At 38.6% G+C, this 15,014-nt stretch overlaps 1 protein-coding gene across 3 annotated transcripts in view; it reads left to right on the top strand.

Annotated features, from left to right (window-relative positions):
• The window catches only part of LOC140242105 (ornithine aminotransferase, mitochondrial-like), a 104,968-nt gene that overhangs the window by 27,382 nt on the left and 62,572 nt on the right, over window positions 1-15,014 (top strand). For all 3 annotated transcript variants that reach the window (XR_011902122.1, XM_072321867.1, XM_072321866.1), the window contains exon 5: window positions 5,618-5,740. Coding sequence is in view for 2 of the 3 variants with exons in the window: in XM_072321867.1 (XP_072177968.1) it covers window positions 5,618-5,740 (123 nt within the window). In the remaining variant the exon portion in view is untranslated. The remainder of the gene's footprint in view (window positions 1-5,617; window positions 5,741-15,014) is intronic.

Below are 15,014 nucleotides of genomic sequence, written 5' to 3'. Positions count from 1 at the left end.
CAAGGACAAGGTAAGCATTGCAAGAGTGCAAACTATTTTTTTTTTTTTTAGCTTCATGTGTACGCGTGTGTGTGTAACTGTGTGTTGCCTCTAATCACCATAATTTCTCCATACAGTATGTGACCTGTTACAATCAGTTCATGCAGAAATTCAACAAAAAAGTGAAAACACTGTTATGTATCAATTGAAAAGTTTGATTTAAAGCTTAAACGTGACATAATACAATATGTTTCAATGAATATGTCCTAAGGAAATAAATCAGAAAATGATGATACCAAATAAATGATAGATAATGGAGAAGTATGCATTCAAAACGAAAGTGTTCTCAAAAAGTTATGAGCAAAGTCCAGAGCAGTGAGGTTTAGTCAACTTGAGAGCACACAAGTGGACAGTGTGCCATCCCTAATACCCTCGTCACACCAAGCTAGTTCTCACTAGGTTATCCCAAGGAGGTGGAAGAGAGATGGAGAGTGCTCTTTGGGAAGCTACCATAGGATGGGATTAAAGGCATTATTTACCATTTGCAGATGAAACAAAAATCCAGCTTTAGTGCTTCAATATAGTTCTTAAATGTGAGTTAGGGATAGAAACAGCCAGTGTAAAAAAGTGAATCAGTATAACCAACGTTAAGTAATGTTAAATATTTTCTGAAAAAGTGCACCAGTTTGAAGCATCTCAGACGGAAGTTTGAAGGTGAATCTTCAAATCTACGTCAGTCCCACAAGCATGTTTTTGCGTGTTTTCTCTGAGAAATCTGTTGAAGTTGGGACATCATGGCGAATTGACTCCGGCCCATGCAGCCTGTCTTCAATCTGGGAATGGTATTCAGGAGAGCATACTTGCCAACTAATAAGATTTTATCAGATTCAGTAAGATTTTTTACATTAAAAATAGCAAAATAAGATTTTCTGTCAGAGAAATAAGATTTTAAAAAAATATTTAGATATACCTTTCATGAGTATTTTCTGAAGATTTGACTGAAAGTAAGATTTTTAACTTCAGTTTGCATATAAAATAAGATTTTTGCAATCCATGAGTAAGATATTTCATCTTGAAATGTTGGCAGGTATGGGAGAGTAGCTCCAAGCTCCCTTCTGTAACTCCTAAACTGTGATGAATTTGGTAAATCATTGAAAATGTATAGCTCAGTGACTAAGATATTATCACACACATACACCCTATCGTTACGTTAGAGCTGGTCTTGGGCGAATCATTTTTTTTTTTCTTTTTTAATAGAAATATCATGATTTCTTAAAATTTAGGCAAAGAGGGCTTGGTCTAATATTATATGACCCTGCATCACAAAACCCACAAAAAGTCACCAGACATGGATTTTTTGCTAAGGGCAGAAGAGCAGACTCTAGGCTTTAAAATGATGTATAACTCAATTCAAATGGACTCCCTTAACCTATCTAAATACTTGAAAGAAAGCACACACTCTGGAAAAGTGTGAACTGAGAAAGAGGCTCTGAAGTAAAGGGTCTATTCAAGCGCTTAATCTTTACCAAGCCATGCTAGCTGTGGGATGAAATGGACAAAACACAGGATGTAAACCATAGGAGCAACAACAATGAAGGGATTATCAGATTAAGCTCAGATTGAACATGTTCTATTAACACATTCTGTCCATGATTAATGCCAACTTTCAAAGCAGTAGCATTATTCTTTCAAAAGTTATTAGACTTGAAAGTGAAGAGTGTTTGAAGGATTTCAAGAAATGAAAAAGGGGCCTCTAAGACATACCTGATCATTCTACTTTCCCAAAAAAAAGGTTGTAGAAAATCTGCTAAAAACACACTTTCCCATTCATGTTATGATCCCAAACTAAAGAATAATGAAGAAAAACGAAACTCTTTCAGAGAAACTCAAGATTGACTCGGTTGACCCATTTTACCTTTCTTGAGTCCTCATGTAAAATCAAGGGGTGCAACTTTTTGTTGGTTTTGTGATGCACGGTCACATATTTTTCCTACATATGCAAATGCTCTGAGCTCAATTGTATTAGAGTCTACATGTTTTCTTGACAATTCTCATTAGCTCACCTGAGCCGAAAAGCTCAAGTGAGCTATTGCGACCGCTCTTTGTGTGTCATCCGTTGTATTTGTCTACAAATAACAATGCATTTTGCAGCGCTGGGTCCTTCTCAGTTACCCACCGGAAACTGAGTAGGACCCAGCGCTGCAAAATTTACGAGCGACGCAAGTGCAAACGTGAGTAATTGGATGAGGGGGGAAAACATTCCATCCTGGCGGTAAGGAGCTTGGTCAGGGTAGAATGTGTGACTACGGCCATTAATTTGTTCGCGAACAGTTACAATACATCTATCTCACTTGTACCCCCTCACAGTCAGGTCAATTAAATTTGCTGCTGTCAAGCAGTTCAAGCCCATCCATAGTCACCTTAAATCCGTTCTTAGCTAGTTCTGCCCCATTTCTGACCCATTTTAAATTAGTTATCACGCGAAAAACAGCTTGATAATCACAAATTAAGTGAATTATACATTTTGGGAAAGCTTAAGTCTCTAGGAATATGAATAATTAAGTTTCAGAACATGAAAACGTCTCTAGAATGATAGAGAGACGGTATTTTGAGACCCTTTTCTGACTGCCAGAACCCGATCTGACAGCGAAATTTAGGAGACTGAAATTATGACGGCACACAAGGAACGAATCAGCCCTGCATGTGCTGATGCGCTGTTGTTCACAGCGCCATGGTTCAAAGCGTGAATCTGTTCCTCAACCACCTTAACCAACAGCACCCCAGCATCAAGTTCACCATGGACATTGAAGAAGACAACTCCATCACCTTCCTAGATGTCCTCGTCAAGAAGACTTCTTCAGGTTTCCCATCTCACCAAGTCTACCGCAAACTAACACACAGTGACCGATACCTCCACTACCACTCCCACCACCACCCGTCTGTTCGGCAATCCATTCCCAACACCCTCATCAGATGAGCCTATCAACTCAGCGACCAAGAACACCTACACAAGGAACTCAGACATGTCACCAACGCTCTCACTACCATCAACCAGTACCCCCGACAGAAGATCCGCACACAACCACCAACAAAGAAGACCACCGACAACACAGCAAAGTCTACATCGGGGAAACAGGCCACAACTTCGACATCAGACTCAAAGAACACAAGACCTGCCAACAACTCAGCGACTGGGAGAAATCAACCATCGTGAAACACACACAGCAAGAAGACCACCGCATCAACTGGGAACAGCAGCCACCTCATCACTTCCATCCCACAATAGCACTCTAGAAGAATCCGAGAAGCAATCGAAATCCACAGACACAACACCGTACCTCAAGACACTGGCCTCCACATCAACAGCATCTGGTTCCCGGTCCTACGCAATGAGACCATCTCAACCTGCCCACTGCCCAACAGAACTCCCATCGCCGCCAATTCACCAGAGACCCGGCCTGCCACGCCCTCAACATGCATCACTACTTCCCACTACAACCTCTGCCAACTCACACGACGCCCGTGAAACATGTACCCAAGGTACTACCCCAACCAGTCTACACCCACGTCCGCATACGCACCGCGACTGCCACCCCAGCTACACCCAGGTCCGCATTACTCCTACTTATACTCGTACACTGCCAGCCTCCACTCATTTCTGAGGACGGACAGTCATCTGTCCAAAATGTCGAGACTTCTGTCCTTGCTCCTTACTCTCCTCTGGTTCACAGTCCTTTTTAGGACTATCACATTTTCAAGAAAGAATACTTCTACTCTCGCTCACTCTCTTTCTCGCTTCTTCCTCATCAATCATCTCCTATCTCCTCTCCTTCTGACAGTCCTTTTCAGGACTAACACATGGTGAACCGCAAACCCAGTATATGTTATGTACACCACCATGCAAACTTCTTCTTTCAAAGATCATCTAGATCGACAGAGTACAGCAAATACTTACCTTAAGCGTGTACAGTAGTAGCAGCGAGCAAGCGTGTGAGTACTTGTACGTTGTAGCCGGATGGAGATAAACCAATACCGTGGACTTGTAAACCAGTCATTATGATTTTTCGATATTGCAATGCATTGCGAGATTGGCCCGACTCACCCGCCAAACTCAAGAAATGATTGTACTGAGTCTACCAAAACATTATCTGCTCACTCACATCATTTTTTTTATAAAGATTGCCCTCTGAAACACTTAAAGATTACATGATGTACCAAAGCTACAATACAAAATGGAAGGAATCTTTTAATCTCACATGAAAACTGATGCAAAATAAGTATATCAGTTCCGTTTGTCATCATTTCAGCATTTATTGTGAAAGTTCACACAATTTGTAGGACTTTACCACACAGCTGAACAGCTACAAATTCCTGACATGACATCACAATGGCGCGTCACAAGCCACACCTACAATTTACTTTTTAGGGGACAGGGCATTGCTAGCATGAAATCCTCAAAATCTGGGTAGTATTTTTCATTTTAGGGCTCAAATCTGAGATTTCCAAAGGAAAAAAGGGTGGATTACATACATTTGCAGTTATTTGAATGTTTGTAAAGGCCTTTTTAGTGCAATTTTCCTGGACCTTTAACTTCCTGGAAATGAAGCTGAGTGAAGCTCATACATTTTCTGCTGTTTCACTCCTTGCATGTGAAAAAAAAAAAAACATCAGGAAGACAAGTAGTACAAGTTTCCATGTCCTTGAGTGAATTGTATTTCATGATTTTCTTCGGTCACATCACTCCCTAGCTGACTCATATTTAGGACCTACAATTGTATAAATCATTTCACTGCAACTTCATGCAGCACAGAAGACAACATGTAATCATCATTACCTTTGAAATTAATTATTGGGTTTTTTTTTATAATTAATTGTATTAGATATAGCTATTTCCCTCTGTCTCAAATGCAAGGAAAACATGCAAAATACAGCTCAGACAGCACCAGAGAGCATCTAGAAACCAGAGCTTCCAGGGCCCTTAAGCGAGCCCTGACCCCAGCTGCAATGACAAGCACTCGGCACACTTACAATTCTCGTAATATTCTCACATTCGGAGCTTGCAACATGCTCAAATTTCAAGTTGTAGACAACCCTGTGATTCACCTTGGACATCATTTGTTTCATTTTTCTAACAAGAATGATTCCTCCACTTATACATATGCCACCAAGGATAGAAAACACATTTACCTACCTAAAAAATAGTCTTTTGCTAATCATTTTTACCATTTCACAGAAATTTCCAAACAAATTGCACCGTACCATACTGCTTGTCGTCACAGGAAGAAGCTCTGTCACTGGATTCTCAGAGCAGGGAATATACTTTGAAATATTACTTCACAGGATCAGAAAACAAGAACGAATCACTTAAAAACAATGTCAAGCATGTTTAGCACTGAAGTGCTAAAACATCTAATCCCAGTTATGCTATGACATAATGTCATTACAAATCTAAGGCAACCTACTTTATGTGGCGTACAGTTGTAATTTCAGCTTGGTCACAATCAAGGCCTCGTTACTATTTAATGCTCTCTTATATCTCACATATGGGACCAGTGCATTTTCATTCATGAGAGTTGTGTGATGAAATATTAGCCTTAGTTTCAACTATCTGCTATTAACTTCTCTCCATTCTTCACAGAAAGCCACCCAGGATCCTACTGTTGTCGCCTTCATGGTGGAGCCAATACAGGGGGAAGCAGGAGTCAATGTTCCCAATCCAGGTTACATCCAAGGAGTGCGAGAAATTTGTAACAAGCACAACGTAAGCAAAAATCATGGGTCTTGTTCATACTGTGCCATCATGTGGTTATTCTTTTGTTGTCCCCGCCGAACGAGTTCGAGCAGGGGACTATGAAACGGGCTCCGTACATGTGTGTGTCCGTGTGTGTGTCCGTCCGTGTTTGCGTCCGTGTGTGATCAAAATCTTCAATTTGCTACTTCTCTGTCATTTATGAGCCAATTTTGATTCTGTTTGCTTTATATGATAGCACTATGTGGGAGCTTTGAAACTTCTACACAGAATTTCAGTTGTGACCTTTGACCTTGACCTTTGACCTATATTGTACATTTTGCTACAAAATGCTACTTCTTCGCCATTTCTAACCCGATTTCGATTCCGTTTGCTTTATGTGATGGCACTAGTTGAGGGCTTCAAAACTCCTACACAGAATTTTGACCTTTGACTTCTTTGACCTTTGACCTTGATTTTTTTGACCTGTATTGTACATTTTGCTACAAAATGCTACTCCTTCGCCATTTCTAACCCGATTTCGATTCCGTTTGCTTTATGTGATGGCAGCAGGTGAGGGCTTCAAAACTTCTTCACAGAATTTTGACCTTTGATTTCTTTGACCTTTGACCTTGATTTGTGACCTATATTGTACATTTTGCTACAAAATGCTACTTCCGGCGGGGACATATATTACGCACCGCGTAAATTCTACTTTTCCTTGTTTGATTAACCATCCAACTTCACTGTCGCAGGACAGAATGCTCTCTTGTTCCTTAGATTATTTGAAGACCTTTTTTTTTAAACAGGAATTACAGTAAACCTCGCTTAAGTCGACGCGATAAAAAAGTCCTGATTTTTGCCTTTGTTATTCCTTGAAAATTTCCTCGTCTTAGTCGACATTTATAAGTCGACAACTCGCGTAAGTCGACCTGATTTTTCAGTGCCACCTGAGCTGAAATACGTGTTAATTCCCTCGTCTAAGTCGACATAATTTTCGCTCAAAATCTGACCGCCATTCTCTGAAAAAGATTTGTTTTCCCGCTCCGATTCGCTGCATTTCTACTTGGTAATTCGCTAGTGTACGGCGCGATAGCGTTCGCGCCATGCGTCCATTGTCTTGTATGCCAGAGTAGAAAGGGCATACACTCATTTACACTGGAGTATTACATGTAGTACCCAAGGCAGTTCACTTTACCCCTTTTCTCCCTCTCGTTATTCTCAAAACGCACAAATTTTGTACACCTATATGCAAAATTAAGAATTAAATGCAACTCTGAAAATCAAATGCAAAGCCCTCAAATCACACGGAACGCTGAAAAGACTTGCGTTTGATAATCATACAAAACTAGAAAATTGTAGGAAATTTAGACTCAATTGCGTTTAAACGCAACTCTAAAAATCAAATCACAAGCAACGCTGTATTTAAATGCAAGAGCGTTGCAGAAAAGACTTGCATTTTTTGTCCGAAACTATAAATTGCGTTTAAACGTTTAATGTCAATGAAAAAAGTGATAACAAAAAGTTCGCTATGCCGGAGGTTTAAATCTCAGTCCAAAGATAAATTAGTCCGACAATGGAAAGAGGTTTGTTTTTACGAAGTTAGTTGTCCGAAAGATGTCGTTTTCGGATGAACAAACTTTTCTTCTTCTATTTATTTCAGACGGGCCCGCCCCGTACAGAGCTGTAATTAATGTTGCGAATCAGAGCGAGAGAACAATTCATTTTCAGAGTATGGCAATAGAAATTTAAGCAAAACAAATATGGCAACTTAGGGAAGGAAGATCACACATATTTCAACTCAGTTGGCACTGAACAGAATCATACGAAATCATACAGAATCATCTCGACAGAATCATATGAAAACACACGCATTCCTTCGCAGCGACGCACTTGAATTTAAATCGCAAAGTTTAATGCAATTTGGGGAATTTGCGTTTGTTATTTCAAATCAAGTTTAAAACGTAAAGTGTCTAGAAATGGGCCTAGGTTTTCGATCTCGCTCTCTCAAAATCTCTCTAGAGATTTGGGAAATGTGCGTTGTCGTTACTAACCCCCGTGATATTTATGCATAAACTAAAACATTATTGTTGCTGATGTCAGTTGGCATGTTTTGGCGGCAAAAGGAGTAAGATTTGGGTAGCGATCCGCATCGTGATCCAAATCTTACTCTGTACAGGGGAAATTAGTTTTCATTTATAAGTCGACAAAATGTCGACTTACACGTAAGTCGACGTATTTTGCTCAGTCCCGATTATGTCGACTTACGCGAGGTTGACTGTATAAGGTATGCCAAAGAGACAAACTTATATAGGTTAACTATTGCATACACATCATAGAATTGTTGCAATAGAGTGACAGTATTTTCAATAGTGGTTTAAATTTCAATGAATTATTTTTCTACTATGGATCTGATTTCCAAAAGTAAGTGTATCCTATTACAAAACAGTTTTTATTCAATTGCCCCAAGTGCATTAATTAAGATAAAAATCTTCTAGTGGATAAATGAAATGCTGATAATTTAAGCTGTAATTGGTATTCCTTCAAAGATAAGCCTCATACTTTATACAATTCTCCCTATCACACATAGCCGATATCAAGCGATATCACCTCACGATACTGATATCAGATCGATCGCTCTTGGGACGTTTTCTTCCACTTTTGTGGTTCTGGAAAATCGTACAAAAGATCCTACGTAGTGTAGGATCTCTAATCATACATTCCTTTCTGGAAATGTCTTTCCTGCAAAGCAGATTTTTCCACGCTCTCTACTGAACTCTGTCTGTTGGGAACTCCACCCACCTCATGTCTTTCATCCATGGATATTTTCAATAATTTCGTTATTTGGCATCATCGGCCCAGCATTGGGCAGCTTTATATAAGAATCCCATTTATCGAATGTGAAGTTACAGATTAGAAACTAATTCTATTATTCGCAAGATTATAAGACAGAATTTGATACGATCTACGAATACTTACTAGTACTTCAGCGTTCAATATGTTTAAAAGCGTACATTTACACATCGTGATGTAACCGGAAGTTTATATCCCAAGAATTAAAGTAAAAAAATTAAACGCCACATGCATTCAAATTCGGAGCGCTATATGCGATACGGAGAATTCCATGTTTCAAATAACCCTTCTTCCACAAAAGCCATCACTGTTTAATGACTAGATGCAAATTATATTGTATTATGCGCCCTTAATAAGGGGAAATTTATACATTGTATTTTTATGCCTCCGCCACGAAGTGGTGCCGGAGGCATTATGTTTTCGGGTTGTCCGTCCGTCCGTCCGTCCGTCCGTCCTTCCGTCCGTCCTTCCGTCCGTCCGTCCGTCCGTCCGTCCTTCCGTCCTTCCGTCCATCCGTAATGAATTTTGTGGACAAGGTAACTATCGAAACCTGTAGAGGTATCCTAATGAAACTTGGCATGTATGTGTATTAGGGGGTGAACTTGTGCCTATCAACTTTTGGGTGCACATGGTCAAGGTCAAAGGTCAAAAGGTCAAGGTCAAATACATAAAATTTCACTATTTCCACCATATCTATTGAATGCCTGAAGATATTTTCTTGAAACTTAGTGTATGCATGTATTACCCAATTAAGATTCTCTGGTGAAAGTTTGGGTCATGAGGTCAAAGGTCAAAGGTCAAAAAGTCAGGGTAAAATACATAAAATTTCACTATTTCCACCATATCTATTGAATGCCTGAAGAGATTTTCTTGAAACTTAGTGTATACATGTATTACCCAATTAAGATTCTCTGGTGAAAGTTTGGGTCATGAGGTCAAAGGTCAAAGGTCAAAAGGTCAAGTAAAAATATCAAAACTTCTTTTTTTTTCTCCGTACCTTCGAAAATTGTTCAAGGTATCTTCATGGAACATAGTATATACATGTACTGACTGGAAGTGATTATCTAGAGAATGTAGGGTTCATGGGGTCAAAGGTCAGGGGTCAAAGGTCAAGTGCAAGACTTCAAAATTTTACTATTACCCTAATATTTATGCAATGCCAGCAGGGTTATTTTTTTACACTTGGTGTATGCGTGTGTAACCTAATAGAAATTCTCTGAAAAGTTTTTTTTTTCTTTTTGCCTCAAAGGTCAAAAGGTCAAAGATCAAGTGAAAGTGCTGAACTAACTTTTTCCTCCATATCTCGGAAGTGGCTCAAGTTACCTTGAAACTTAGTACATATTATGCATGTTCTACCTGAAAGTAATTATCTTATGAATTTTAGGGTCAAGGGCCAGATGAAAATGGTAACAATTTACTATTCAATTCAGAAATTGCACTTTTTCTCCACACCTGTACCTTGAAAATTACTCAATGCCTAAATGTATGAATGGGTCAAAGTCGAGTTAAAGTCCTTAAATCCCTAGATACATGCTCTCCTATTCATCCAATTAAACCTACGTCAAGGAAGGTGAACATTCAACACATTTGTGACAAACTTGTCATTCCATTATTTTGCCAATTTTTTGAAAATGTAATCACACAGTGTCCACATGTACTATCTAGACCTATTGGGAAAATCATGCATTATGGCGGAGGCATACCTGTCGCCAAAGCGACATTTCTAGTTTTAGTCAATGTGGTTAATCATAGATAACAAACACCAAAATCTTATTAATTATTATGTAAATTTGAGGTAAATTTGTATTCACTTACTGCACTTGCTTCTGTGAAATAACAGTGCATAGTACAGCTGTACATGTATTTGATTGTATTCCCTTTTCATGATCAACTGCATGTGGCATCAAACAATGCATAATATCGATCGGACGTGAGATATGAATACATAGAGTGTACCCTGGGCTGGCAAGTTTATCATACACTATAGGAGCACCCAGATGGGGTCCGCTAAAGGCAAAACGTGCGTTCAACCTCAATTGCTTCATAGGTCATCGTACAAGTTTTGCAGCAAAGCAAGCACAATAGCAGGTTGGAAAATTTTCATTATGCAAAAATATATGCAGTTCTGATACAGAAATAAATCAGTTGATGTTGACAGCAAAAGCTCTAATCTTTTGCTAATTATTATTTTTCTACTCAGTGTCATACATATGAACATGAATTTAGGCCACCAATGTGCACATACTTGTACATTTGGGAACCTGGTATATCCAGTTCTTGTCTTAAGTTGACACTACAGAAACCTTGTATACAAGGTTCCCAAAAGGAAGGGGTAAAATAGGCCGCAGATACTCGAGTAGCCTGGAAATAGTAACAAAGCGTGTAGAAGCTGGTCAGGTGTCAAAGACCCTTTGCAATTATTGCAGACGTCATCATTCTATTTTTCTTTTGTTTGGCCTAAAATAACAGTATATCAGTTTCAGTTTTCAGGAAGTTTTACTTTTCCTCTTATTTAAAAAAAAAATCAGTGTGACATTATCAAAAATATTCACAAGTCATGAAAATATAAACAAGAGTTATCATACAAATACAATCATGTAAATGATACAAATATTTCATGACAAACCTTTAAGTATACAGATGGAGGAGACCGTTATCGATAAGCAATTGCTTGACTTGGATAATGGCTTCTAGACATTACGGCTTTTTTTTTTTTTTTTGAACTGAAGGAAAAAAAGACATACACGTGGAAAAAACAATGTAAAACTTTCAAGTATTTTCAATGTCATTTGACCAAAAAGGACAACACAAGGTGGATATAAAAGGACAACAACAAAAAATAAGGAACAAGAATTGGGGGGGGGGGGGAGCTGAATAGAAAAAGTAGAAGAGAACAGAAGGGAAGAAAAGCGATAGTATACAGTGTTCAGGAGTTGGGAGCTAATAAGAGCATTATTTCTAACTCGAGTAAATACATTGAGAAAAATGTTTATAGGACGATTCAAAACATTGTAAAGAAGAACTTCATCTCAGATCATCAGTCAATGTGTTCCATATATCTGGACCATGATACCTGATGGACGTTTGAGCTATGATAAGCTCAGCTAGCAGTCAATTGATGTATTATTAAGTTCATTCAACCATACACAAAGAGTACTTTATCACTTCATGGTAAATATTGAATTATATGTTAAAAGTACAAAGAGCTTATAAGCCGAGATATTGGTAAGCATATGCTACAGCCACAGTTAGGCCAAGAATATATTAGTTTTAACCTGGACATTGCTGGTAACAAGCTGATTTTTTTTTTTCAGGAAAGCTGTAGGAATGTGTTTAAAATAATATACTAAAAGTCCTCATAAATCCTCTTTGAGTGTTTTCTGCAATCCAAAATGGTGTCCAAAATGGCTGCCATATCCTGTTTTTCTCATAACTTTGCAACTTTGCTTTTAAATGTCAAAATATATGTGTTTGAGAAACAAAGAACCAAACAAAGTACCTAATGGTATTAAAATATTCTGAAATACCCAAGAGCTAATAAAGGCGCTCAAGCTCTGTCAGAAATCCAATCTGGCGCCCAGAATGGCCGCCATTTCCGGTTTTCTCATAACATTACAACTAGGTACTCCAATATTTACTTGAAATGTCTTAATTTATGTTTTGGGACTTGAGAAACTAAAAACAGAAAGAAACTTATTCAGAGATTTTGAAACACACAAGTACTAATAAAACCAGTTGAGTTCTTCCTGAAATCCAGAATGATGCCCAAAATGGCCGCTGTCTCCTGTTTTCCTTATAACCCTGCAACTATGTAACCCCAATACGCACTTTGAGACATAAGGAACCTAATAAAATACGTATTCAAATTGTGAATCACATTAAGTACCAATAGAATGGCGGGAGTTCTCTCTGAAAACTAAATGGTGCCGAAAATGGCCGCTATTTTGTTTTATCAACACATTGCTGTTTTTAACCTGTTTCAAGAGACAAAAAAATTCAAACAAAATAATGCTTGAGATAAAAAAACTCGGACGTTCCGACTGAAGTAGGTAATATTTGTAGTATACAGGGTGCTACATAACTTTTTTAGCTCACCTGAGCTGAAGGCTCAAGTAAGCTTTTGCAATCACTCTTCATCCATCGTGCGTTGTGCGTCGTCCCTAATGCGTCATGGGACATGCATAAACTTTTTAGCTCACCTGAGCCAAAGGCTCAAGTGAGCTATTGCGATTGCTCTTCGTCCGTCGTGTGTCATTCGTAAACTTTTTACATTTTCATCTTCTTCGTTAGAACCCCATGACCGATTTCCACCGAACTTGGCAAGTAGCATCCCTAGGGGGATAGGATCTCAATTTGTTATACCCCAGCGTACACGAAGTGTATAAGAGGGTAATATAAAAATCAGCGTGTGGTCGGTCAGGCGGTCCATTGCAAATCTTGCGTCATGAACTCCTACAGTTTTGAAGCAATTTTGATGAAATTTGGGTTACATGAAGACATTGAGGTGTAGATGTGCAAGACATGTTTTTTGTGTTTGTCAGAGAAAGCATTGCCATGGTAACCACAGTTTTCCCAAAACCTTGAGTGAACTACTTCCACAGTATTTGAGCAATTTATTGCAGATTTGATATGTATAATGATCTACAGGTGTAGTTATGCAAGACACACTTTGTGTTTGTATCTGACAAGGTGTCAGATGGTAACGGTTAATTTTCTTGAAAATCTTGTGGAGCGAACTGCTTCCACAATTTTGAAGCAATTGAACTCAAGTTTGGTGCACATGATGATATTGAGGTGTAGATGTGCAGGACATGTTTTTATTCCTCCACCACGAAGTGGTGCCGGAGGCATTATGTTTTCGGGTTGTCCGTACGTACGTCCGTCCGCATTCGTTTATGCGATCACTTGAGAAATATTGACTGGAATTTTACCAAACTTGGTCCAAGTATGAAGTATGATGGGGCAATTATTTGATTAGATTTTGGGTGAAATCGGCCAAAGGTCAAAGGTCAAGGTCAAATCATGAAATTGTATCCGTTTACGTGATAACTCAAGACTGGATCGAGCAAAGTTCACCAAACTTTGTCCGAGGATGATGTATGATGGGACAATTACATGATTAGTTTTTTAGTGAAATTGGACAGAGGTCAAAGGTCAAAGATCAAGGTCAAATCCTAAAATTTATCAGTTTATGTGATAATTGTGATACTATATTAGTATTATTATTATTATTATCAGTATTATTATAACTCAAAACTGGATGAAGCAGCTTTCACCAAACTTGGTCCAAGGATGATGTATGATGGGACAATTTGTTAAGGAGATTTTAGTGACATTGGTAAGAGGTCAAAGGTCAAAAGGTCAAGGTCAAATGCTAAAAATGTTGCTATTTCCCCCATATCTATTCAATGCCCAAAGGTATTTTATTGAAACTTAGTGTAGACATGTACTACTGCTTAAAGATTCTCCAGAGAGAGTTTCATGTCATAAGGTCAAAGGTCAAAGGTTAGGTGAAAATGTTGCAATTTCACTTTTCTCGCAAATGGTTCAATGTATCTTCATGGAACTTGGTACATATGCATGTACTGACTGGCAGGGATTATCCAGGGAATTTAGGGGTCATGGGTCAATAGCCAGGGGGTCAAAGGTCAAGGTCAACTCCTCAAAATTTTACTGTTTCCCTCATATACTAGTATATGCAATGCTTGCATTATTAGTTTTAAAACTTAATATATACATGTATTACCTAATGGAGATTATCTGGGAAATTTCCAGCCAGAAGGTCAAAGGTTAAAGGTCTAAGGTCAGGTTTAGATTTTTTTTTATGCCTCCGCCAACGAAGTGGCCGGAGGCATTATATTTTCGGTACGTCCGTACGTCCGTCCGTCCCGTTTTGTTTTTGTCGATATCTCAAGAACCATGTGGTGGTTTTGCATCAAACTTGGTATGAGGGTATATCCTTGGGGGATGATACTTTGTGTGGATTTTAGGGTCACAGGGTCAAAGGTCAAAGGTCACAGGTTATTTTGTGAAAAAAAAATTGAAATTTCATGTTTTTCTCCATATCTCGCAAATGGTTCAAGGTATCTTCATGGAACTTAGTATATATGCTTGTACCGATGGGCAGTGATTATCTAGGGAAGTTGGGGGTCATGGGTCAAAGGTCAGGGGTCAAAGGTCAAGGTCAACTCCTCAAAATATAACTACTTTCCTTATATTTATGCAGTGCCTGAAGGATTTTTTTAAAACTTGATGTATGCATGTATAACCCAATATATATTCTGTGGGAAGTTTCTTGCCAAAAGGTCAAAGGTCAAAAGGTCAAAGGTCAAGTGAAAGTGCTAAATTGCACTTTTTCTTCCATATCTCAAAAATAACTCAGGGTATTGTCATGAAACTTACATATTTATGCATGTTCTACCTAACAGTAATTCTCTTTGGAACTGTGGGGTCA

Source organism: Diadema setosum, chromosome 18, assembly GCF_964275005.1.
Source record: "Diadema setosum chromosome 18, eeDiaSeto1, whole genome shotgun sequence".
Taxonomy (NCBI): Eukaryota; Metazoa; Echinodermata; class Echinoidea; order Diadematoida; family Diadematidae; genus Diadema; species Diadema setosum.
Note: the sequence above shows the minus strand (reverse complement) of the source record. Positions and strands in the feature narration are given on the sequence as shown.